At 65.4% G+C, this 24,221-nt stretch overlaps 1 protein-coding gene across 2 annotated transcripts; it reads left to right on the top strand.

Moving 5' to 3' along the window:
* Positions 1-795: 795 nt before the first annotated feature.
* Positions 796-23,250, top strand: AP3B2 (adaptor related protein complex 3 subunit beta 2). Of its 2 annotated transcripts, none has more exons than XM_028502195.2 (26): positions 796-1,085; positions 6,932-7,007; positions 7,154-7,228; positions 7,497-7,592; positions 10,816-10,976; positions 11,259-11,325; positions 11,403-11,585; positions 11,682-11,965; positions 12,256-12,310; positions 12,640-12,711; positions 13,020-13,082; positions 13,413-13,545; positions 13,833-13,942; positions 14,545-14,721; positions 15,841-16,027; positions 17,053-17,171; positions 17,604-17,712; positions 18,063-18,186; positions 18,455-18,641; positions 18,765-18,825; positions 19,128-19,234; positions 19,432-19,660; positions 20,046-20,130; positions 20,389-20,486; positions 22,563-22,701; positions 22,808-23,250. In XM_028502195.2, the coding sequence occupies exons 1-26, from the start codon at positions 973-975 to the stop codon at positions 22,956-22,958; spliced, it is 3,261 nt and encodes a 1,086-aa protein (XP_028357996.1). In that variant the 5' UTR covers positions 796-972; the 3' UTR covers positions 22,959-23,250. The 2 variants fall into 2 exon arrangements, with proteins under 2 accessions (XP_028357996.1, XP_035869057.1); XM_036013164.1 differs by lacking the exon at positions 796-1,085 and adding an exon at positions 3,940-4,209.
* Positions 23,251-24,221: the final 971 nt, after the last annotated feature.

The raw sequence follows: 24,221 nt of genomic DNA, 5'->3' as shown, positions 1-24,221 counted from the left end.
CAGGACTCAGCCCTGCACACTCCTCCACTTTCCACGCTCGACTCTCCTTACCTGATGAGACCCCCGCCATCCAACCCCGTGCCACCCCTTCCCCAGCCTGCTCACCCCTGTCCTCCCAGACCCAGGCGGCGTCTTCCCTTGGGGTTCCCTGGACCTTGGGATCCGAGCTGCGGGCTTCAGATGGCCGCGCCCGACCCCGCCCCAGCCTCTCCCCTTCCCTCCTAGGTGCCAGTGGACGCGGAGCTGACCCTGGACTAGGCTGGCCTCAGGCCCTCCAGGGTGCGCCTGGGGGCTTCAGAACCGGTCATTAAACTATTTTCCAAAGGCGAAGTTGGGGTTCGCCTCCCCTGGATTCCATCCCCTCTGCTCGCGGCCTGCTGTGGGCTCTTTGTCGCTCCCGCCCAGGCCTTCCTTAAATTTTCTGACTTCCGCCAGTTCCCCTGGCTTCCTGGTGAGAAGCCAGGACGAGTCGGAGGAACCAGATTCTGTAGAGCAGAAAGAGGAAGCGTCTTTGGTGCCTGGGGTCCGTCTAGGGCCCTCAGCCTTCGGGCGCACTCTTGTCTCCAGTTCCCCCTCTTTCCTTCCACTGCGTCTGGGATCAGCGCAGGCCCTGGAGGCCGTCCCCAAGGCCCGGTGGGGGTGGGCGAGCGGGCGGGCGAGGCGCCCTGCATCCCCCTGCATCTGCCCCATCGATTCAGCAGCCCGCACGCACCCGCAGACCTGGAGGTGCATCCCCTCGGGGCAGGCACTGTCCCGACGCGAGGGAGGGATTTGCACGCGGGTAGGGCGGGGCCGAGCTTCCGTGGACACGCCCCCCGCGACTGGGCCCTGGTGCCTTTAAGAACCTCGGCTCTCCGCGCGGCCCGGATTGATACCTCGGCTCGCTGCCTGCGCCCCGGCACACAGCGGCCTCTGCAGCGCGCAGCGCCGCCGACCTCGCCTGCCCACCGCGCTCCCTTCCTCCGCCTCCCCATGTCGGCCGCCCCCGCCTACAGTGAGGACAAGGGTGGCTCCGCGGGCCCCGGGGAGCCCGAATATGGCCACGACCCGGCCAGCGGCGGCATCTTCTCCTCCGACTACAAGCGGTGAGGCAGCCTACCGAAGGGTGGGCCGGGGGCTGGGGACTCCGAGTCCTGCGCCTGCGCCCGCGCCCGGCCTCACAGACGCGCGCTGGCACCATGGACAGCGCCCGGCGCGCCTGCCAGGCCCCGCCCCAGCCACCAACCCGCAGCCCCTATCTGCCTTGGCCCGGTCCCCCTACCAGCTCCCCCACCCAGGGGCGGGCCTGGGGCCCTGGAAGGGGGTGGAGGTTGTGGGGGATGGGCCAGCCCCCTCCGTTCCAGGAGGGTGGACCCTCCCGCCCCAGGGGTTTTCCTGCTTGTGGTTTGGAGGACTGGATCCCCGTCTCTTCCCCACCTGGCGAACTGATTCCAAAGGAGCAAGGGGAGGGGTCAGGGTTGGCGAGGTCGCCCGCCCGCGGGTGTAGGCTCCGAGCCTCCAGGCCTGACTCCTCCCACGAGTCCGTTCTCCCTCCCTCTGGCCCCCAGTTCTGGCTCCCGGCTCCCCTCTGGTGCGTTGCTGCTGTCGTTCAACCCCTCCCGCCTCTGCCCTATTCCTCCGTCCTCATTTATTTGCAAATCCCGAAACTAGCATATTCCAGGGCCTACTGTGTGCAGTCTCGTCCTAGGCGGTGTGAACAGAGCCATGGGCTGGAGACAATGCTTGCCCTCAAGCTGCTCCAGAGAGGAGCACAGAGGAAGGATGTGTTGGTGACAGTTTGGGGCGGTGGGGACAGTGGGGACAGCGGGGAGGGTGAGAGGAGCCGGTTCCCTGCCCTGGAGAGGGGCGGCGAGGGTTGTTCCAGGCGGACAAGGAGAGCCGGGTCACAGGCTTCGTAGGTGCAGGTGCAGCGTGGCCGGAACCACAGTGCAAAGCGCTGCAGTGACCGGGGACGAGGGCGGGGCAACGCCAAGGTTGTGGGGGGCCACCTAGGCCAGCTTTGCGTTTTGGAAGGGTCCAGCCCGGACTGTGGAGAAGAGATGGGAAGGCGTGTTGGACTGAGCGAGAGACCCGTGGGGAGGTTGGAGCTCCGGGGGGAGGACACGGCGATGGAGTAGAACGGGGCAGGGCCCAGGGCTGGAGAGCTCTCCAAGGGGGCAGACGCTGCAGGCCCGGCAGTTCACTGGGGAAGAGGAGAGGGGGAGGGGCTGGCCGCAGACAAGGACGGTGTGCAGGTACCAGTCACTGCAGCTGCACAGGTGGGGGAGCTGCTCCGCGGGACTGGAAACAAAGCCGTGAGAAGCAAGTTTGTGGAAATCGGCGTGGAGCCCAGCTTTGGCCCTGCTGAGACGGTAGATGCAGGACATTCAGGTTAGCTGGTAGCTGGACGTTAGGGTTTGGGTTCCAGGAGGGGTGTGTGTGTGTGCGTGTGTGTGTGTGTGTGTGAGAGAGAGAGAGAGAGAGAGAGAGAGAGAGAGAAGGCCACAGAAGGCAGCGAAGTCCGGCCCCGGGAGGGTGCGTGAGTTCAGGCAGGGAACCCTGAAGACACCGCTCTCGGGGACGGTCAGAGAGCAGGGGCAACGTGTCTCAAGGTCCCAGGAAGCAAACCAGAAAGCAGGAGGAGAATGCAACGTGGCTTCCTGGGTTCCAGGAGGAAGTGACTAGCCGTGTCAGTGCCCGAGGAGGTCAATTCAAACCAGGAGAGAAATGTGCAGCCATTGGTTTGACAAAGCACAGATCAACCCTTCCCGGCCCCACGCCCCACCTCCTGTCCTGGGAGACCAGCAAGATCAGGGGAACAGCTGGGTTACTCCCCCCTCACCCCACTGTGTCCCATCATGGACATTTTACACATACAGAAAAGCTGAATGAGCAGCAGTCACACATACACTTCTCAGTAGATTCAGCCATTGTGGACGTTGCACCACAGCTGGGTTATCGGACTGTCTGGCCACGCGTGTTTGGGGCTGGAGCGTGTAAGGCGCAGACACCACGACCCCTCGGCCTTAAATTCTAGTCGGCACCTAGAGCCAGCCAAAGGCGAATGAACAGACACGTGAGGAGGGGCTGAGTGAGGAAGCCATGGTGAACGGGAATTTCGCCTGCAGGGAGCTGGACTGTGAAGGGAAGAGAGGGGAAGGGTTGCTGGCGGGGAGCACAGGTCCAAGGAGCTTTATCTGTCTCATTGTTCTTGTTACTTTTGTCTGTTTATGAGGATGGCAGCGCCTGGAGCAAGTTGAACTGCAGGTGGGGTGGGACAGAGCCAGGCAGGAGGGGAGGCTGGAGGAGATGGAAGGAGGCACAGATCCCTGAGCGATGGGGAGGGGGCTCACAGAGCTGGGTGGGAGCACCGGCCCGGCCTCTGGGGAGCACCAGCCCTGCCTGGGGGCAGGAGGCCAGCAGGCGAGGAGGGCACAGATGTTTGGGAGCTGCAAGGGGGTTCCATCCAAGGCAAGGCTGAGGGCAGGAGCTTGAGGGGTGGAGGGGATCTGAAATACACTGAATAAAGCCAACCCTGCCGGCAGGGTGGGGGCAGTGAGGCCCAGAGGGCCCCGGATGTGCGAGGGAGCGAGCCAGAGCAGGTGGAGGGTCGGCCTGGGGGCCAAGGCCGGGCAGGGAGGAAGGCCGGCGAGGAGGCAGCAGGGCAGGGTCAGAGTGAGGAATGTGCAGCATTTCTGAAGGGCAGTCTGGGGGGGGTGGAGGCACGGAGGGCGCCCTTCCCCTCTGCCGGGCTCAGCTCCCCGGACCCCCTGGTCTCTGGCTCAGAGATTGAGGGTTGGCTCGGTGCCCGGTCTCCTCCCTCCCAGGCCCTTGTCTCTGGGCGCTGAAGAGGAAACCAGAGCCTCCCTTGCCGCCTGGGTCCAGTTTCTGAGTTTCGGGGGCGGGCCCTCTGGTGACAGCGCCAGGCCTCCCCGGGTGCCAGGTCCGCTGGGTCCCATCCCCGAGCGGGACCCGGTGCCTGATGCAGCGCTTCCTGCAGCTCCCGGGGGTGGTGGCGAAACAAGGGGTGCGAGGCGCCTGCGGGGTGGACCCCGAGGCCGCCAGCCCCGTGCTGGCCCCTGAAGGCGGGCCCCCACCCTGGTACCAGGCCCTGCAGCCCGAGGAGCTGCGCTGGCTGCAGGCCCCCGAGGAAGGCGCGGCCCCCGAGGCGCCCCTGGAAGAACCCTGCCCAGAGCCCGGCCAAGGCCAGAGTCCCAGCCAGCCACTGCGGTAGGAAAGCACCCCGGGGGGCCCCATCCAGACAGATAGGCGGGTGCCACTCAGGCCAGACCCCTCCAATCCCACCTGCCCCTTGGAGGATGGGGCTGGCATTTAGGGGCCGGGAGGGCCGGGTGGGGGGGCACAGGACGGGGACTGAGTAGGAGTGGGTGTGACGGGTGACGACTCCCCAGAACTCTGAGGAGAGGAGCACCGAGCAGTGTCCAGGGCTGTGGTCCCACCCTGATCTCTCCCCTGCCCCAGGCTCTGGCCAGAGTGGGTTCTGGGGCAGGTTTGGGGACCTGACAAAACTTGGGCAGGGTTTGGCCAGCCTCTCCGGGCGTGTGAATCTGAACGTGTGCAGGGAGGGGAGGGGAGCGGGACCCTCAAACGCCATGTGTTACCCCCTGGCTGGCCCCAGCCAGCCCCCCAGGCGCCCCGAGGGCCAGGCTAGGGGTCAGGTCAGTGAGTGCATGTAAGGGGATCCGACTGCTGGAGTCAGGTTTCCTGACCTTGGGGAGTTGCCGGGCCGCTCCTGCCTCCCCTCCCTCCGGGGAGCAGGCTCCTGGGAGCAGACAAGGGCCCGGGGGGTCTCAGTCCTGCCTATGCCCAACACCCAGTGGCTCCCACCCCCCACCCCCCATCCTCGGCTCTGGGCCCAGAGCCTTCAGGGGCCGGGCATGGGTGCCCCAGGCTGGGTGGGCAGGAGGGCTGTGGGTGCCCGCCCAGCACCCGGGGTGTGCTCATTGGACAAGGGCCTGTGGCATCTGGGTGTGGCCGGGACACCTGGTGTGAGGAGCTTTGCTTTGGAGAGAGCACCCAGAGTCAAAACCGACCATCCACTTCCCTGCTCTCGGGGAAGGCACCCTGGGGTGGCAGGCCGGGACCCCGCCCAACCTGACCCCTCAGAGGCGGGCACAGGACCCCGGAGGCTGGAGGTCTTCGATATTAGAAGCCTAAATGTATCTCAAATAGGAGGCCAGGGGCCCCTGTGGCGAATGAGCCTGGAGGGACAGAACTTGGTCAAGACCGTGTATGCGTGTGTGGTGCGTGTGTGCCGTGTGGCCTGCGTGCGTGGGTTCTCGGGTGTCCGGAAAAAGGGTGTGGAGGTTTTGCGTGTGGAGAGCACGTTTCCGTGGAGAGTGGCCGTGTGGTGTGTTTGTGCCTGTGACCCCGTGTTTCCGTGAGGGTCATGGGTATGTGGGGGCTCACGTACGGACCGTGTGTGTCCGAGGGCGCAGGCGTGTCTGGGAGGCACACACACAGCTGTGTCCGAGGTACAGGGGGGGGTTCGGCACTTGCTGGGGGTGCTGGGGTGTGCAGGAGCCCGTGGGGTGCGAGCTGACCGAGGGACATCTGTGGAGGCCCTGGGGTGCGTGTGTGTATCGGAGAAGGTGGCGCCCAGCTCAGTGCGGCCGGGGCCCAGCTGAGTGGCCTGCACCCCTGTCCATACCCCGTTGCCCTGAGCTCAGCCCCCGGTAACTGTTTGGGAGGGTGACAAGGCGGTTGGTTGTCTTCTGCTCCTGGTGTGGCCAGGGGAGAGGAGAGGCGTCTTCTGGGTTCGTGAGGGGGGGTCCCTCCCCCGGTGTGGAGCTTTAGGCCGACGGGGCTGTGGCCGGGTGTCCTCCGCTTTCATCCACCCGCTGTCGAGGCCTCTGCGTCTGGGAGGCGCGTCTTTCTCCTCCGCTGTCCATCAGGAGGCGCTCTCGGAACTCGTGGGAATGTGAAGGATCGTCTGTCACTCCTGCTTTTACCCGCTGTGCACAGGGCGCGGCCCTGTGACCGGGGTGTGGGGGGTCGTCCTCCTCTGCTTGACATTCGTCACTCGCTCAGCCGCAGTCACGTCGGCCCCTTTGTGACTCTCACCGTGCGCTTCCCTGTCCTCACAGGGCCACCCCCATCCCCGACTGCCTGCTGTTTCTGAACCGTTCCCTTCCATGGCTGACTTTGCACAGCTCGCTTGCTTCGGACTGTCTGCCGTTGCTGGTGGTTGTCCGGGCTGGGCTCTCTCGCCTGGGCAAAAGCTGCGGGTTATCGGGGTGCCGTGTGGGAGATTCCCGAGCATGCAGCCCTGCCCCCTGCCCACTCCCCACATTTTGGAACTGTCTTGGCCACAGTGGAGTGGGCCGGTTGTCCCACAGCTTGGCCAGCGGTGTGTGGACACAGTCTCCCGGGGCAGATTCTCCTGTTTGGCCGCCCGCCCCAGGACCTCTGAGTATGGGTGGGCAGCTCGGTCGCTGCGCAAGGGTCGTGGCCCAGGAACGCCAGCCCATGGTCCCGCCACCACTGAACAGGGAGCCCCCAGTTCAGGGGCGAGCAGGTGGGGAGGGGCCCACAGCAGCCCAGACGGGGAATGCTGAATATGGGCCCTGTACACTTACCTCACACTTTTATTCGCCATATGTCAGATATTTCTCTTTTGGCAGCTGCCATGCGTTTGTGCCCTCCTCAAATTCATGTGTTGAAGCCCCAACCCCTGGTAACTCAAAATGTGGCTGTATTAGCAGACAGGGACTTTAAGGGGGTGATTAAGTTACAGTGCGGGCATTAGGGTGGGCCCTAATCCTGTACCACGAAGGTCCTTGTAAGAAGAGGTGATTAGGACCCAGACGCACACAGAGGGAGGGCCCAAGTCCCCTGATTGGGGCTTGACTCCCTTCCCCTCTGGGGGGTCCTGCGTGACAGCCCCACCCCCGCCCCGTGCCCTCAGCTGACCTCCAGTGCCTCCCGCCAGGCACGACGACCTGAAGGAGATGCTGGACACCAACAAAGATTCCCTCAAGCTGGAGGCCATGAAGAGGATCGTGGCGGTGAGCGGGGGCGGGAGGGGACGCACCTTCCCAGGGTGGGGGGGTGGGGCCGGGGTCAAACTGTCCTGGTCCCCAGTGGACCAGCCCCTATTAAGTGCTGGCCCTCTCCCTTCCCCTCCTCCCCCGGCCTTGACCCCATGACCCAGATGATTGCCCGAGGAAAGAACGCCTCGGACCTGTTCCCCGCCGTGGTGAAGAACGTGGCCTGTAAGAACATAGAGGTGAGCACTGCCCGGCGACGGCCTCGCACGCCCGCCTCCCCCCCCCCTCTGGAGGAAACCCAAGCTGGTGGGCGGAGGTGAGAGCAAACCGCCCAGCCCCTGGGGGCCTGCGCTGGGCCCGTCCACGTGTCTCCGGACCAGACGCAGAGCAGAGAGACGGCGGGTCCACTGGGGATGCTCTTGCTTCTGGGAGGGACTTGTCCCTGGGGGCCACAGCCTCGGGGGTGGGGGTGCCGGTCCCTGCTGGCAGCCTGCTCCCGTCCCCCAGGTGAAGAAGCTGGTCTACGTGTACCTGGTGCGTTACGCCGAGGAGCAGCAGGACCTGGCCCTGCTGTCCATCTCCACCTTCCAGCGCGGCCTGAAGGTCAGTGGTCCCGGCGTGCCCCCTGGGGCCGGGGCCTCGTGGGTGCTGTGTGGGAGGCGCGGGCACTGCGACAGGCCTGGGCTCTGAGACCCCTCCCCACCGGTGAGTGCGAGGAGGGATGAGGTGGGCGTCTGGAAACTGTGTCCCTCCTCCTCTGAGCAAGAAGCTGGTTAATGGCCACCCCAGATAGGGCCCCACCGGCCCTCACCCCCACTGGGGTCAAGGAGCCAAGGCCCACAGCCTGGCGGACACAGGTCAAGCTCCGTAAGATGGTTCCGTGACCGGCGCTGCTGGCCTGGTCCCTCAGCCCGGCAGTCAGAGCCTCAGCCCCGGTGGGCTCCCCTAGTCGGGCGTCTGTAGGGAGCGCTGACTTTGAAACTTTTCGCCTGGAACTGGGTAAAGAGGACAAAGGTTTACTGAAAACAAACAAGACCCCCTAGAGGTTGGGTTCAAAGGTGAGCATAGGGCCTGCCATTTCCTGTAAGTTCAGCACAGTGGGCGATTCCGCTGGAGCTGGGACAGATTCTCGCTCTGCTCAGCCTTGTCTCAGATGCGCGGATCGGGGTCCCCCCGCCTGGGGGGCTGCTCTGTGAGGAGGTGGGGGACCTGGACGCACCGAGGGGAAGGCCTTGGGAGGAGGAGTCGAGTCCTGAGACACAGCCTGGCTCTCTGGGGGGGCGGGGGCGCTGGCCTGTGCACCTTGCGTGCACTAGGGTATTTTTTTAAAGTCGAAACCGAAGGACTTATCTCAGATTGGCAAGTCATCTTGTAGGAACCACGCTGGAGTTTTTGCACACAGAGGTTTTGTATTTACCCGCCGTGTCTCCAGCCTGGCCCGTCACAGCCTTTTAGAAACCGGAGCTGGTTCAGTCCCGCTCAGCCCAGTGGTTTCTCCAGACCCGGGGCTGGCGCCGCTCCGGCGGATCCTGCCAGAGAGTCGCGGAGGCTTTGCTGGCCGCTGGGTGTCCGCCCTGCAGCTGCTCCACCCACCCTCCCGTGCAGTGCGGAGGCAGCCGTCAGCCAGGGGGCGTGGCCCGGTTCCGGGAGATGTTTACTTATAAAAAAGGAGAGGACAGGTGTGGCTCAAGGGCTCCCACCCAGGTCAGCCTCCGGTCCAGAGCGCCGCTCACGGTGACGGAGACCTCCCTCCTTCCTGGGCCACTCGCTCCGTTTTAAGACAACTATAGTTTTTTTTAAAATTAGCGTATTGCATTGCAGCCCCCATAGCGATAATGTTTGCAAAATGTTCAGACCCGCAAAAGACGAGAAGACCGCTATAATGAAGATCTATATGCCCAACACGGGAAACACGATGTTCCTCCAGCAGCCAAAGCGCGCACCCCGCCCCCCCCCCCCCCCCGCCCCGTGTCTTCCCCTGTGTGTCGCCGCTGTGGGAGTATTTGTTCCTCTACTGTGTGTTTACCCGCCCCTAACGATGTGCGATGCTGGCTTGTAAGCGGCAGCCTGTGATACACGGGTTCCTCTGGAACTCATGTTCCTTTGGTTGGTGTTCCAGTTTCTTTCCCCCACCTGTACTTGGATACCAGTCATTTCCACCCAGGGTTCCCCTTCTCTTTATTGGGCCCGGGCGGGGCCCGGGGCTGGGTGTGCTGTCTCGGCAGCCCGCCGCTCAGACAAACCTGCAGTGAACAAGCAGGCTCTCCTCGGCTCCCTGCGCCCTGTCTCCTTGCAGCTGGTCCCTGGAACCCCCTGGGAACCTCCTGCATTTCCTTTCAGTGGTTGAGCACAGGGTGCTTCTAAATCTTAGTTTTTGGCCTCCTGATTGCGAGTCTTCCTCCAAGAGGGTGATAAGCCGTTCACCCCAGCGCAGCAGACGGCCCTGTGGATATTATGTTTCCAGGCCGACACTGATCCGTTCACGAACCTCCCCAGGCTTAAACAGTCATGTGTCTACCTAACCGCCCGGGCAGCCGGCATTTCCCCGTCTCGTTAGAAAGGATCTTATTCTAGAGCAGAAACATTTCTTAACACCTTTCGTGTGCAAAGGGCGGTGGTGACACAGCAATGAAATAAACGTGAATCCTGCTCTTGAAACAAAAGGCCTGCACCACAAATGATTCCCACAAAGCCTTGCGGAAATCAAGGTACATAGTGTTCGTGCCTACCAGCCTAGCCACCTGTCGGAAAGGAAAACAGATTTGGGGGGGGGTAACTTCCTGTGAATCCATAATAATTTTCAGATAAAATGTTCGGGTTTTTAAAAATTTTTTAATTAATTTATTTTTTAGACAGAGGGAAAGGGAAGAAGCAGAGGGAAACATCAATGTGCAGTTGCCTCTCACACGCCCCCTACTGGGGACCTGGCCTGCAACCCAGGCATGTGCCCTGACTGGGAATCGAACCAGTGACCCTTTAGTTCACAGGCCAGTGCTCAATCCACTGAGCCACACCAGCCAGGGCAAAATGTTCTATTTTTCTTAAAAAAGGAAGCTACGTAGGTTTTCGTGGAGCATGAGATATGCTTTGACTGTAAGAAAAGACAGACTCCCGCTTTTTCAATCATTGCTTTTGAGCCGTCTGCTTGAAAACCGATTCCAGAATGGTGACAGGGGTCGCCGGCACCGCCGTCCGCCATTCTGTGGGTCTTTCTCTGTTTTAGAAAGTCAGGGTCGCGTCTGTCTTGAGCGTCCAGCGCCCCTGGCACTGCCCACCATCCTCCGGGATCTGCCGCTGCCTGGGTCGCAATCCCGTGGCCGCAAGGCACTCAGGTCCTTCTCAGGTGTACAGGAAGCTACAGGCGCAAAGAGGAGGGGCCCACGCACCATCCTCGTTTCAACGCTGTGGGAGAAGTGGGAGAAGAGCAGCTAGGGAGAGGGCTTTGGGGGAGGGGAACGTAAGGAGGGACTCCTGGGAAGGGAGACCCGCTTGCCTTTGCTGGCAGTCACCTCCGAGATAAACACAGAGGAACGCAGGAAACAGGGTTTTCAGGAAGGTCAGTTGTTCTGAAAGTTTCCCACTCTTCCTGAAAGTGAAGCAGCCGGTCGCCACACCTGCCCGTTCAGGTGTCAGGTTTCTGCAGCCGGGGTCAAGAGTCAGTGACCTCAAGCAGGGCCCGCCCCATCAGGTCCTGAACAGTGGGTGGCAGCGCACCCAGGGGCAGGACAGGAGGCAGGGGAGCAAGAGCTGGCGGTGGCCCCGGGACAGCGCGTCCCACAGGCGTGGCGGCCTCTCACGGCCCCACCGCCGCCACCTCTGCCCTCAGGACCCCAACCAGCTGATTCGCGCCAGCGCCCTCCGCGTCCTCTCCAGCATCCGCGTGCCCATCATCGTGCCCATCATGATGCTGGCCATCAAGGAAGCCGCCTCGGACATGTCGCCCTACGTGCGGAAGACGGCCGCGCACGCCATCCCCAAACTCTACAGGTGCCCCAGCCCCGCCCTTCCCTCCTGGGTGGGGGGCGGTGCCCATGCCCGGCCCCGCCCGGCCCGGCCCGTCTTAGGTCCTGCGGTCTGGCCTGGTTTTTCCGCTCTTCAGGTGTTTTAGGACAGTGTTGGGAATGGACAGAGATGGAGGGCCCTGGAAGTGGCGGCCTGCGCCTCTTTATGGATGGGGCTGCGGGCAAGGAGGTGGGCGCATCTTGGGTGGACACTGGGGAGCCTGGAGACGTGGAGTGACAGGTTCCTCTCAACGCTTTCTCCCCGCAGTTTGGATCCTGACCAGAAGGACCAGCTCATAGAGGTCATTGAGAAGCTTCTGGCCGACAAGACCACGGTAGGTACAGCGGCGCACAGGGTGGGCAGTGGGGAGGCCCTTCCGTTGACCCTCTCTCGCCTCTGTCCGGCGCCCAGCTGGTGGCGGGCAGCGTGGTGATGGCCTTCGAGGAGGTGTGCCCGGAGCGCATCGACCTGATCCACAAGAACTACCGGAAGCTCTGCAACCTGCTCATCGACGTGGAGGAGTGGGGCCAGGTGGTCATCATCAGCATGCTCACCCGCTACGCCCGCACCCAGTTCCTGAGCCCCACCCAGAATGTGAGTGCGCCCGCCCGGCCCCGCCCTCGCCCGCAGAGCCCGCAGGAGGGTCGCGCCGGGAGGAGGCGCCCGCTGCCCCACCCGTCTCCCCAACAGGAGTCCCTGCTGGAGGAGAACCCGGAGAAAGCCTTCTACGGCTCCGAGGAGGACGAGGCCAAGGGCCCGGGGTCGGAGGAGGCGGCCGCCTCGGCGCTGCCGGCCAGGAAGCCCTACGTCATGGACCCCGACCACCGGCTGCTGCTGCGCAACACGAAGCCGCTGCTGCAGAGCCGCAGCGCCGCGGTGGTCATGGCGGTGGCGCAGCTGTACTTCCACCTGGCGCCCAAGGCCGAGGTGGGCGTCATCGCCAAGGCGCTGGTGCGCCTGCTGCGCAGCCACAGGTGCGTGCCTGCCCCGCCCACGCCCGGTCCCTCCCACATCCGGCCTTGGCCCCGCCCACACCCGGCCCTGGCCCCGCCCCGCGTCTCCGAACCCTGCTCCCATCAGGCCCCGCCTCCGCATCCTAGCCCACTAGCCCACCGCGCTGACCCCAGCTCTGCCTTCCTCCTGCCGGTGGCCTGCCCACCACCCTGTCCTCTCCTGTCTGTACCTGGTCCGCTTTTCTTACGCCCACCTGCTGCCCCTTGCCCCTGCCGCGGGGCCGCACAACCTCTGACCGTCCTCTCTGCAGTGAGGTGCAGTACGTGGTGCTCCAGAACGTGGCCACCATGTCCATCAAGCGCCGGGTGAGCAAGCGCACAAAGCCTGCGCTCCCGGTCCCAGGGGTGGCTTCTGTGGCTCGGTGCTAGGGACACCGAGGAAGGGCCGGTGGGGGTGGGGGGAGTGCCTTGTTGGTGTGAAGTGGCAGAGGGGAGACCCCAAGTGCAGGGTCCTGAGGGCCACTCGGAGGAAAGTCCGGTGAAGAAAGACCCGGTCAGACCTAGGAGGGAGGAGGGGAGAGATTTGAGACTGGAGCGCAGTGCAGTGGCGCGGAGGTGCTGGGCGCAGGTCCCGGGCAGGGGGCGCTCTGGGAGAGAGGCCTGGTGGGACTCCCTGGGCTCCCTCTCTCCGCCAGGGCATGTTCGAGCCCTACCTGAAGAGCTTCTACATCAGGTCCACGGACCCCACCCAGATCAAGGTCCTGAAGGTGAGACGTGGACAGAGTGGCCGGGTCTCTCTGCCCCATAACCGCGCCCCCCACCCCACTCAGACCCACTCAGATACCCAGAGTGGCCACTGGGGGGCCTGCCTGTTTCCGGGGCTGTCGGCGATCCCACCACGGAGGAGGCGAGATGGTTCTCTGCATTTTGAACGGGTTTCGAGACCTGTCGGTTTCCGCACGCGCCCGGGAGAGGGCGCTGCAGGGCTGCCCTGAGGATTGTTTGCGGGGATGCGGCGTGGGTTTGCAACGGCGGGTGAGCAAGCCCGCAAAGCCCACTCTCTGCTCCCCTGCAGCTGGAGGTGTTGACCAACCTGGCCAATGAGACCAACATCCCCACGGTCCTGCGGGAATTCCAGGTATGGGCCAGGGGCAGCTCCCACCTGGATGGGGCGCAGGGGTGCTGCCCGCAGCGCCCTGTGCGCAGGGAGTGGCGTCCTGCGGACCGGACCTTCGCTGAAGGGTCCAACGTGGGGAGGCGGTTGCCTCAGGTCCTCTCCCAGTACCTCTTGCTGGGATCTCTGCACGGCGGGCGAGGGTGTCACTGCCCTCCCAGACTGTCGTCTCTGGCGTGATGATGAGTCATTGAGTGAGGGGGACCGCTTCCCGGAAGGTCACCCGAGAGCCCGCCGAGTCACCGCAGCGGGGTCACCGCCTGTGCGGGGGGGTCACTGTGCTGTGTCCCACAGACCTACATCCGCAGCATGGACAAGGACTTCGTGGCCGCCACGATCCAGGCCATCGGACGCTGCGCCACCAGCATAGGCCGAGTCCGAGACACCTGCCTCAACGGCCTGGTGCAGCTGCTGTCCAACCGCGACGGTCAGTGCGTGGCAGGGCGTCCGGCTCCGACATCCGCTGGGGGTCTGCCTGCACGTCCGCCTCACACAGCCGGCGGGCACCCCCTGTCTGTGCAGGCGCAATGTGTGTCCATCAGTCTGTCCGCCTCAAGTAGCGTCCGAGTGCCTCTGTGTCTCTGAGGGCCCGCGGAGAAGTGCGGGGTGGGGGGGGATGAGGAGGAAGGCCAGGGGCCTGGGGGCGTTGCAGGGCAGCTGGGGGGGGGGGGGCGGGGGGGCGTGGCCACCTGATGGTCCCGGGTCCCCCTGCAGAGCTGGTGGTGGCAGAGTCGGTGGTGGTCATCAAGAAGCTGCTGCAGATGCAGCCGGCGCAGCACGGGGAGATCATCAAGCACCTGGCGAAGCTCACGGACAACATCCAGGTGAGGGGCCACCCCGTGTCCCCTCCCCCCCGCCCCGGTGTCCTCCCCATGACTGTAAGGCCCTGCCAGGAACGATACCGACCTCCACACCTTCCACCCTGGCTCGGAAAGGTCTTCCGGTGGAAGGTGGAGAGAGATGGGACACTGTCACCCTGACCTCGCGGCCCAAGATTCGCCCTCCCTTTGGGGACCGCTCCCTGAGCTCCCCACTCGTGGTGTGTCCTCTGGCGCTCTGGCCAAGAGCAGACAGTCGACAAACCCCGTGTTTCTCTGCCCCGTCCAAACTTCAAGACGAGGCGTCCCTGAGCGTCCGGGAAGAGGAACGTGGCAGGGAAGCACTGAGGGTGCAGTGGGTCCGGAACGTCAGTGTTTTCAGTCACGACCGACTTTGGGGCTTGGACAAGCCAGTGGCACCCCGGGGAAGAGGGGAGCTGCTGCCCAGGAAGTGCCCACCTGTTACCCCGTCTCCCACCACCCTCCCTCCCACGGGGTCTGGAGGCCCCCATGGTCCTGGAGGCTCCCACGGTCCCGGAGGCCGGCGTGGACGGCAGGGGTGCTATCGCCCGGGCGTCCCCGTGCTCACGCCTCTGCCGCGCCCACAGGTGCCCATGGCCCGCGCCAGCATCCTGTGGCTCATCGGGGAGTACTGCGAGCACGTGCCCAAGATCGCGCCCGACGTCCTGAGGAAGATGGCCAAGTCCTTCACCGCTGAGGAGGACATCGTCAAGCTGCAGGTCATCAACCTGGCGGCCAAGCTCTACCTGACCAACTCCAAGCAGGTAGAGACTGAGCGGTGCCTGTCCGACGCCTGGTCCCCAGCCGCAGCGCAGGCAATGCCCCTCGGGCCTCCCCGGGGCGGGCGGGGGGCGGGGGTCAGTCGTGACCTGTGGCACTGCTTTCTGAAGAGACAGTTGGAGGCAGGTGGTTGGTCTGTCCTGGTAGCCAGTGTTCCCCCAGCACCTGCGGTTCCTCTGGGGGCCCCAGGACCTGAGGAGCTGGACTCTGGGCTCTCGGCTTCCCATGGGGGCCTTCCGGTGGGGGCACTGCACTTCTCCGGCAGCCCCTCTGATCCGGGGGCTGGAGTGGGCCCCAGGGACAGGCTGGGCAGGCGGAGCCCTGCTGTGCTGGGACGACAGTCAGGAACAGGAAAGGACAGCAGTTCCTGTGGACACAACGGGGCCCTGGGTCTGTGGGTGTCGGGACCGTACGAGGAGGAGATCGAAGAGGGGAAGGCGAGCGAGCGCCCTGGGGAGCATTCTGTCTTTGGACAAATGTGTGCGTGCCTCCTGTGCTCAGGGGGGAGCCGGGAGCGGGCGAGAGGCAGCCCCTGTGAACACAGATGGAAAGAGGAGGCAGTGTGGGTGGGGAGCCGTGCAGGCCGGGGGTCCGATAGGCTCGGGGCTGAGCCGAGTGCTGGGCCCCAGATGGTATTGGAGTCCAAGGCCAAGAGGGGGAGAGCCCGAAAGGACAGTCTCTCTTTCGGACCCAAGGCAGCTGCTAAAAGTTGGGGCCCAGGCCCTGGCTGGTATGGCTCAGTGGACTGGTGCCGGCCTGTGAACCAAAGGGTCACGGGTTCGATTCCCAGTCAGGGCACAATGCCTGAGTTGCAGGCCAGGTCCCCAGTGAGGAGTGCATGAGTTAACCACACATTGATGTTTCTCTCCCTCTCTCTGTCTCTCCCTTCCCATCTCTCTAAAAATAAACACAAACTCTTTAAAAAAATACTTTTAAAAAAGTTGGGGTCCAGAGTCAGGGATGGGGAGGGACAGGGGTGGGTGCAGCCGGTCTAAGACGGGAGGGCAGCTCTGTGTGGGGGCGTCTGCGTTGGCTCAGAGCCCGGGTCTGAGACCCCCGTGTCCCCACTCCCTGACCACTGCTGCCGACCCCTCGTCCCCCAGACCAAGCTGCTGACCCAGTACGTGCTGAGCCTGGCCAAGTACGACCAGAACTACGACATCCGCGACCGCGCACGCTTCACCCGGCAGCTCATCGTCCCCTCGGAGCAGGGCGGGGCCCTCAGCCGCCACGCCAAGAAGCTCTTCCTGGCGCCCAAGCCAGCCCCCGTCCTGGAGTCGTCCTTCAAAGGTGGGGGCCTGGCCCAGGAGCTTCCCCCGAGGCCTCTGTCTCAGCCGGGGCACAGGCTCTGTGGTCAGGACTTCTAGAGAAAGGCCAGTCCCCTGTGCCTGTCCCCGCAGCACCCACGGTGACTCTGCCCACCCACCGCCACCACCAGCTTCCTCGAGGCCCGGTCCCTACCCTCTAGTGGGTGGGCCGTCCCCCGCCGGGTCTCGGTATCGGGACTCTAAGGACAAGGGCCGGGAAGGCGGGAAGTAACCACCACCCAGGGAGAGGTGCATGTGGGCGAGGGGCCTGACGAGGCAGTCACCGGCACTCTGAGCTGCCCTTGGAGGTCACCCCCGGGGCCCAGGCCCTCGGCCTGGCCTCTGTCTGAGCTCGCCTCTGGGACAAGGGTGGGTGAGGAGGGTCCTCACACGACTCCTGGGACCCAGGAACCCACCTAGGACGGAGCTCTCTTCATAGAGCTAGCTGGTCGTCCTGGTATCTTTTGCTTTTTCTCTCCTCTGCACCCCTGTCTGGGGTCAGGGGATGGGGCGGGATTTGGAAATCTGGGAAGGAGGGGAACCAGCCCTTTCTCCTGCCAACACCAACCCCACTCAAAAGTCTCTGTGCCACCCCCTCTGGGTCTGATGTCTCCCACGGCCACGGGGGCGGCTCACCCTTCGGTCCCTGACCCAGCCCGGTGAGCAGGATCACACGCCCCCACCGCCTGGAAGAGACGCCACCCCGAGCTTCTGCTGCCCCCGCAGGCAGGCTGGGCAGAGTGGCCAGCAGCACCCGTGGGGCCAGAGTCCCCTCCGGCCCTCCTCTGCCATCCCACCTGCCCCCACCCCCTGGCCCTGTGAGGGTCAGGCCCTCAGGACATGCTTTCCTTCTGGCGTACGGCCCGAGGGTGCGGCTGGGATGGAAGAGCCCCTGAGGGGCACACCCCCCACCCTGCCGTCCCCGCCCGAATCGCCACAGCCCCCAGGAAACAGCTCCCCGGGCAGCACCTCACTGCCACCCTGCTTGACCTCTCACCTTGCCCCCAGACCGGGACCACTTCCAGCTGGGCTCGCTGTCCCACCTGCTCAATGCCAAGGCCACGGGCTACCAGGAGCTCCCGGACTGGCCGGAGGAAGCCCCGGACCCATCCGTGCGCAACGTGGAGGTCAGCAGGGGTGGAGGGTTGAGCTGTGCGGTGGGGGGAGAGACAGACAGCAGGGAGCCCCCCACCCCATGTCTCCAGTGCCGGCCCCGCCCCCCTGACACGCTCCCCACATGCAGGAAGAAGATCTCTCCCTTATCGAGACCCACGTGGGCCTGTTGGGCGAATACACCGAGGTCCCCCACATGGTCTCCGTGTGCCGTGTGCCCTCCGCTCGCGGGCAGTGCTTTCTCTCCCGTCCCCCCTCTGTGTGTTCCCTCCCGAGCCTTCCCTCCCCTCTGCGTCTCCCTTGGTTCGGCAGGGCTCCCTCCCTCCCCGAGCTGTTCCCCTCTGGGGCAGGGCCGGGTTGGGCCCCAGAAGAGTGGGGGTGAAGGATGAGATGCCCCCTCCCCAGCCATGCTTTAGCAGCCCTGCCCCCCCCACTCCCGTCTCCAGGTGCCTGAGTGGACCAAGTGCTCCAACCGGGAGAAGAGGAAGGAGAAGGAGAAGCCCTTCTACTCGGACTCTGAGGGGGAGTCGGGCCCCACGGAGTCCGCAGACAGTGGTGAGGAGATGGAGGGCCGGGTCCCGTGCTGCTCCCCACGCGTGTGCCGTGTGTGCGTGTGAGTGTGAGTGACGTGGTCGTGTACCCAAGGGGCGTGCACCTGCTGTGTACCTGCATGTGCATTTGCTCACCGGAGAGACTCTGGCCCCAGGTGTGTGCGTGCACACGTGGGTCTCTATCCAGGTGGCCCCATCTGCACCGCAGGTGGTCTGGTGGCCCCTGGGACCAGGGGCAGGCTGCGGGGAGGGGTTGCAGCTTCAGTGCCCAGTCTGACGCTGGGAGCCCAGGGCGCCTGCTCCGGACCCAGGGGCCCGCACACAGGCAGGGGAGCCTCACACTGCCCTCCGCAGACCCCGAGTCCGAGAGCGAATCGGACAGCAAGAGCAGCAGCGAGAGCGGCTCCGGGGAGTCCAGCAGCGAGTCTGAGGAGGAAGACCAGGAAGAGGACGAGGAGAAGGGGAGGAGCAGTGAGAGGTAAGGGGCGGGGCTGGAGGTCTCCCTGGGGAACGGGGTGGGGGGCGGGGTCTGAGGGCCGGTCTCCGCAGAGCCCCCGGGCCTGCCGCGCTGGGGCTCTGAAGTTTGCAGCATGGAGAAGCATTGGGGGCCGGTGCTGGCGCAGGACTCTGCGGGCCCGGGCTCCCCACCCTCACCCCCGCACTTTTCAAGGTGTCCCCGCTCTCCTGTGAGGCAAGGAGGGGGAGCCCAGTCGGAGCCTGAGTGCCATTTGCCCCCTGCCCTCCAGTGAGCAGAGCGAGGAGGAAGGGGAGAAGAGCAAGACGAAGAAGAGGAAGAAGGCGCAGACGAAGGGACAGGGGGAGGGCTCGTCCTCGGAGGAGGGCAGCGGCTCCAGCAGCGGCTCCTCGGAGTCTGAGGGGTCGTCGGAGACGGAGGAGGAGCAGGCGGAACCTGCGTCCTGGCGGAAGAAGACGGTGAGAGTCCTGGGCCCGGAGGGGGCGGCTCCGGCGCAGGGCCAGGGCCCTCCTGCCGGCCAGAGCTCACCGAGGTGGCTGCACCGGCGCTTCCTGCCACACCCACTTCCGTTCTCTCCCCAGCCCCCCAGCAGCAGAAGCGCCCCTGCAGCCCAGGAGGTCTCCCTGCTGGACCTGGAGGACTGTGAGAATGGGCCCCAGGGGTCATGGTGGGGGGAGCCCGGGCAGTGACTTAGGATGGTCCTGTGAGCGCTCTGCATTGGGTGCCTCGGGGCTGGGGGGTGCGGGGAGCACAGGGAACCCTGGAGAGGGCACTGGGTGTGGGGCTGGGGTCAAGGGTGGGTCGCCCCTGAGAGCCTCCAGGTTGCCCGGGGCCCGCTGTCCGTGGTGCTGAACGGTCTGCCCCTGGAGCCCCGCCCAGTTCAGGCCGGTCCCACGCCCCACGCGGCCCCTCCCCACCCGCCGTCTTCCTCGTCTGCCCCACAGTCGCCCCGCCGAGCGTCCAGCCCGTGTCTCCGCCCGCGGCCGTGTCCACCAGCCTGGCTGCGGACCTGGAGGGCCTGACCCTCACAGACTCGCCGCTGGTGCCCTCGGTGAGGGGACGGGGCAGGCGGGGCTGCGTCCTGTGGTGCGGGGCTGGGCCTCAGGTGTGGTGGCGGGGGACGCCTGGGGTCCCCGTTGCCGGATGACCCCCCCCAGGTGGGGACAGGGCCGGGGCGGGCTGCCTGTTGCTCATTCCTGCAACCCCCCCCCCCCCCCCCCCCCCCCCCCCCCCCGTCTTCTCCCCCAGCTGCTGAGCCCGGCGTCCAGCGTGGGGAGGCAGGAGCTCCTGCACCGCGTGGCGGGCGAGGGGCTGGCCGTGGACTACGCCTTCAGCCGCCAGCCCTTCCCCGGGGACCCCCACATGGTGTCTCTGCTCATCCACTTCTCCAACAGCTCTGAGACGCCCGTCAAGGGCCTGCACGTGGGCACCCCCAAACTGCCGGCTGGCATCAGCATCCAGGAATTTCCTGAAATTGGTGCGGCTCCGGGCAGGGCCAGTCAGTCCTTCTGTGGCTGCCGAGGTCCCTCCGTGCCAGGCCAGGGGCCAGGCGCTGGGGGCCCAGAGAGGGCCTCTAGCACGAGCCCTGCCCTGGGGGGGCAGGCCAGACCCGCCAAGGAGTGAGTGCCAATCAGGGCAGGGAGCGCTGGAGGCGTGGCTGTTTCGTCAGTGACTTCAATGGTCATTGGAGGGTGGGCGGAAGGGTGTTCAGATCTGAGTGGGAAACCAGGAACAGTCTCCAGGGCCCAGGAAGCTCGGAGTGGTGGGGTCAGGTCTGGCGGCGGAGGGGAGCTGGGCCTGGGGTTCAGGCCTAGCCTGCCAGGTGACCGTGTCTCTCCCTCTCCCGCCTCGCCCCTCTGCAGAGTCCCTGGCCCCCGGGGAGTCTGCCACTGCCGTCATGGGCATTAATTTCTGCGACTCAACCCAGGCGGCCAACTTCCAGCTGTGGTGTGTGTCTGCCTCGTGGTGGGTGGGGGAGGGTGGGCTGGGGGAGGTGGGGTCACAGTGACCTGGAACCGCGGAGGGTGGGGGCAGTGGGGGGAGGAGGGAGGAGCGTGGTGCTGTGGAGGGTCTGGAAACCGCCCCCACGCAGTGCTCAGGTCTTGCCTCAGTCTCCAGCCGCCTGCAAGCCCCGCCCCCAAAGTGGGAGGCGCGGGGAGGATGCCGGCCTCACCGCCTGCCTCCCTGTTCTGCCCTCCACCCCAGCACCCAAACCCGACAGTTCTACGTCTCCATCCAGCCGCCTGTCGGGGAGCTGATGGCCCCCGTGTTCATGAGTGAGAATGAGTTCAAGAAGGAGCAGGGTGAGTGCTCCCCGAGGGTGGACGGGTGCGTCTCAGCACCGCGCCACGGGGGCCTGGCGAGCTGCAGCGCCCAGCTTTGCCGGAGGACCCTCAGCTCCTGCAGACCCCGAGGCCTCGCAGCCCGCGCCTTCTCGGAGGCCCGGACAAGTCAGGGAGGCTCGGGGGAGTGTCAGCCCGGCCGGCGGAGAGCTCTGGGCCCGCATCCCAGCCGGGGAAACATCGCCAGTGAGGGCTGGAGAAGAGTTTTCAGGAAGAAAAGGGGGTGTGCAGTGTGGTTTGGGGCGTGGAGTCCCCGGGACAAGGGAGCGGTAAGCACAAAGCTGGGGACAGAGTTGGTCTGATTTCTGGGTGCCTTGAATGCCGTGCCGAAGGGTTTCGGCCCCAGAGTTGTTCGGAGCTGGAGGGGGTCGCAGAGGTTGGTGGATCCCACTCCCTGGTTGGAGAACTAAGCCCGGCGGATCCCGGAGTCCTGGAGGTGACTGGGTAGGGGAGGGGCCGGGCGGAGGCCGGAGGCCGCCCTCAGCAGGAGAAACGGGGGATGGGCCCCAGAGCGCTGGCTCAGGTCCTGACCCTGCACGCACTGGGTGTGCGACCCTGGACCAGATCCTGTGCCCAGCTGTAAGGCCGTTGGGGCAGAGCTGATGGGAGATGGTGAGGAAGGGAGGGAGGGGCTGGGGAGGGGGCGGGGCTGGGAGGAGGGGAGTCGCAGGCATTTCCCGGGAAGGGCAGGGAGGGAGGCGTGGAAGCCAGCCGTTCTAGAATCCGGGCTTGGATGGTAAGGAGACTGGCAGCGCCCCTCGCCCAGACAGGGGTCGGCGCGCGTTTCCTGTGACGTGCGGGAGAGCCAGCACGCAGGCTCTGTGGGGCCGCTCGGCCTGCGCTGCAGGCACCATTTCGGGCCCCACCCCACCCCCACCCGGGGCTGCCTGGATTTGGCCTGCAGGCTGCACTTGGCCAAACCGCTGATCTGGGAGGCGAGAGTGGGTGTGGGCGAGGGGGGAGGGAGGGTCCCCGCTGGTTTTGGGGAAGTTCGGGGAAAGACAGGTGTGTGCCCAGGAAGCACTTCCAGGCTGAGCCCAGAGGTGACCACTGAAGCTGTGAATGTCGGTGAGCTCACCTGGGAGGGAGGGGGGGAAGGTGAGAGAGCCAAGGGCCTTCCCCAAGAGGAAAACTCACATTCTTCAGGGCGGGGTGGGGTAGGAGAAGGAGCAAAGGAGTGGGTGCAGGGAGAACCAGGCCCCGGGGGAGGGGTCTGCAGGCCGGTAGGTCAGTGCAGAAGGGGGCAGAGGCCGGCTGGGCAGGCCTGGGGGGGGGGGCTGAAGGGGCCCACTGAGGGAGTGGGGTCCTCCAGGAGGGGGGGCTTTGGCTGAGGAAGGGGAGGGAGGCACGGCCTTGGCACGACAGGAATCTGGCTTCTGGGGAGGACTTCTTAGGAGCAAAGGGCCGTGGACGTGGAGAGTGGACGTGGAGAGGCGGAAGGCACAGGGGCGAGAAAACCCCACTAGTGAGGAAAGGAGGGGATGAGGAGGGGCTGAAGAGGCGGCGGTGGGCAAGGAGCCCACGCTGGCCGAGAGGGCGTGGGAGTGGACGGGGGAGAGGCCGGCCTGCCCGGGGGTCCTTCCTGTGGGTCCAGCACCGCTGCTACCGCAGGTGAAGGCAGGGTCCCCCAGGGAGGGCCGCACGGGCCCCCTGGGCCCGGAGAGCAGCCTCCGTGAGGACGCAGCCTCAGGAGCCCGAGGGGACGGGAACTCTTGGCTGGGGAGCCGGCCAGGGAAGGCCAGAGGGCGTGGGGTCCAGGCCGGAGGGAACCTCTAAGACGGGACTGGGCACTCCTGAGGGGCCGGGGCCCAGATGTCCGGCCGTGGGGCAATGCCAAGTCCGTCTGTGGTCCGCAGCACGGACGGAGCCCCACGTGGGCTGGGAGGTCCGTCCGGAGAGGGACGCCCCCCTTCCCAGGACCACTGAGCGGGACTCAGGCCGGCCCAGCCTGAGGACAGGCAAGGGAGCTCGGTGGGTGGGCAGCCCCCCAGGGCGAGCCCCCACAGCCTCCGCCCTCATCGCGACCTCTGCCCCCAGGAAAGCTGACGGGCATGAACGAGATCACAGAGAAGCTCACGCTGCCGGACGCCTGCCGCAGTGACCACGCTGTGGTGCAGAAAGTGACCGCCACTGCCAACCTGGGCCGCGTCCCTTGCGGGACGTCTGACGAGTACAGGTACGGGGCTGCCGCCCAGGCAGAGAGAGGCAGCTGGGCCTGGTGTGGAGGGGGGGTCATCTCCCGGGCTGAGCCCCTCCCTCTCCCCTCCCCGCCCCCACCCCAGGTTCGCAGGGAGGACGCTGACCAGCGGGAGCCTGGTCCTGCTGACCCTGGTCGCGAGGCCCCCGGGACCGGCCCAGCTGACCGTCAACAGCGAGAAGATGGTGATCGGCACCATGCTGGTGAAGGACGTGGTGCAGGCTCTCACCCAGTGATGCCGGGGGCTCTGGCTTCCTCCACGCCCCCTGGCTGTCCCGCGGGACACCTGGGCTGTCAGCATCTGCCCCCAACTCTCCCCCCGCTCTGGTGTGAGGTTCCTGGGCCAGAGGGTGTTCAGGGCCCCTGCCCCCTCTGGTCATTAACAGATTTCCCCCCGCCCCAGCCCTCCCCATGGGCCCCTCAGTGACCCAGTGTGCAGAGGGGTGTGGCAGCTGCTCCCCAGTCCCCCCCCCCCGCTTTCTGTAGCTGTTTCTGTAGCACCTTCTCAATAAATGTCTTCTCCCTAGATGCCAGCTCTCCCCTCCTTTCTCCCCGGCTCTAAGGGACTGGGGGGAGCTGTGAGGGGTCCGTGGTTGACCCCTGGGAATGACCGCTGCTGACTTCCAGGGGGGGCCATGCACACCTCCCGGAGATGACTCCAGCTGGACCCCTGCCCCAGATGACCGTCCCCACGTCAGCAGGCGTCTCTGGGGAAGGGACATGTGGGCAGAGACGAAGGACCCTGGTCCTTCCCATGAGCCTCTCCCACGGCTGCAGTCCCCACGGATCCCCGTGTGGGCCTTGAAGGAGGAGTCATGACGTGGGGAATTCCCCAAACAGGTGTGAGGTTCGGAACGTGCCGACTCCATCTGGATGCGGGGCCCAGAGCCCCCACCCGGCTAGGGAGGTGACCCAAGTGGCTGTTGTGGAGGGGGGAGGCTGGCAGGTGTGGGACAGGGCCCCCCACCGGGTGTGCTGACCTGCTCTGAGAGCAGGCGGCCTGGGGTGGGGCCCGGGGTCCTGCACTGCTAACACAGTCCCAGCCCCCGCTGCACACTGCTGCCCCATGGACCCCGGGGAGGTCGGAGACCCAGCCTTCCTCGCTTGGGACAGCTTTCTCGGGGTGGCAGTGCGAGTCGGGGCCCCCTGCCACCTTCCCTGGTGAGTGCGGAGGCTGAGTGAGCAGTGTTCCCAAAAGGTGTAAAAGGTGCCTGTTGGCGTCCATTCTTTAAAAAAGAAGTCTGTGACTGCGTAAGTTTAGGAATGGTGGATTTAGGTAAGTTTATTTCCTGCAGGCCTTCTCAGAGCCTTTACTATGCTAACATGCATTGTGACCCCCCCCCCCGACCAGGGGCTGGAGCTCAGTGCTACCCAGCTTGGTGTGGACCTCCGCACCCTCTGCCCCGGGTCTCTGGAGGGCCTGGGCTCTGAGGAGCACACCCCAGGGAGCGCTGGAGGTGTGCACCCCCACCTCTGACCCGCCATGGCCAGGTGTGCAG

The sequence above is a fragment of the Phyllostomus discolor genome, chromosome 12 (assembly GCF_004126475.2).
Source record: "Phyllostomus discolor isolate MPI-MPIP mPhyDis1 chromosome 12, mPhyDis1.pri.v3, whole genome shotgun sequence".
In the NCBI taxonomy this organism is placed as follows: Eukaryota; Metazoa; Chordata; class Mammalia; order Chiroptera; family Phyllostomidae; genus Phyllostomus; species Phyllostomus discolor.
This window is presented reverse-complemented; position numbering and strand designations above follow the sequence as displayed.

Coding starts and splice junctions, on each gene's coding strand:
- AP3B2 (XM_036013164.1), top strand. CDS start 3,962: ATGCAGCGCTTCCTGCAGCTCCCGGGGGTGGTGGCGAAACAAGGGGTG. Junction 12,311..12,639: donor CCATGTCCATCAAGCGCCGG/GTGAGCAAGCGC, acceptor TCTCTCCGCCAG/GGCATGTTCGAGCCCTACCT. Junction 20,131..20,388: donor GCGGCCAACTTCCAGCTGTG/GTGTGTGTCTGC, acceptor CCTCCACCCCAG/CACCCAAACCCGACAGTTCT.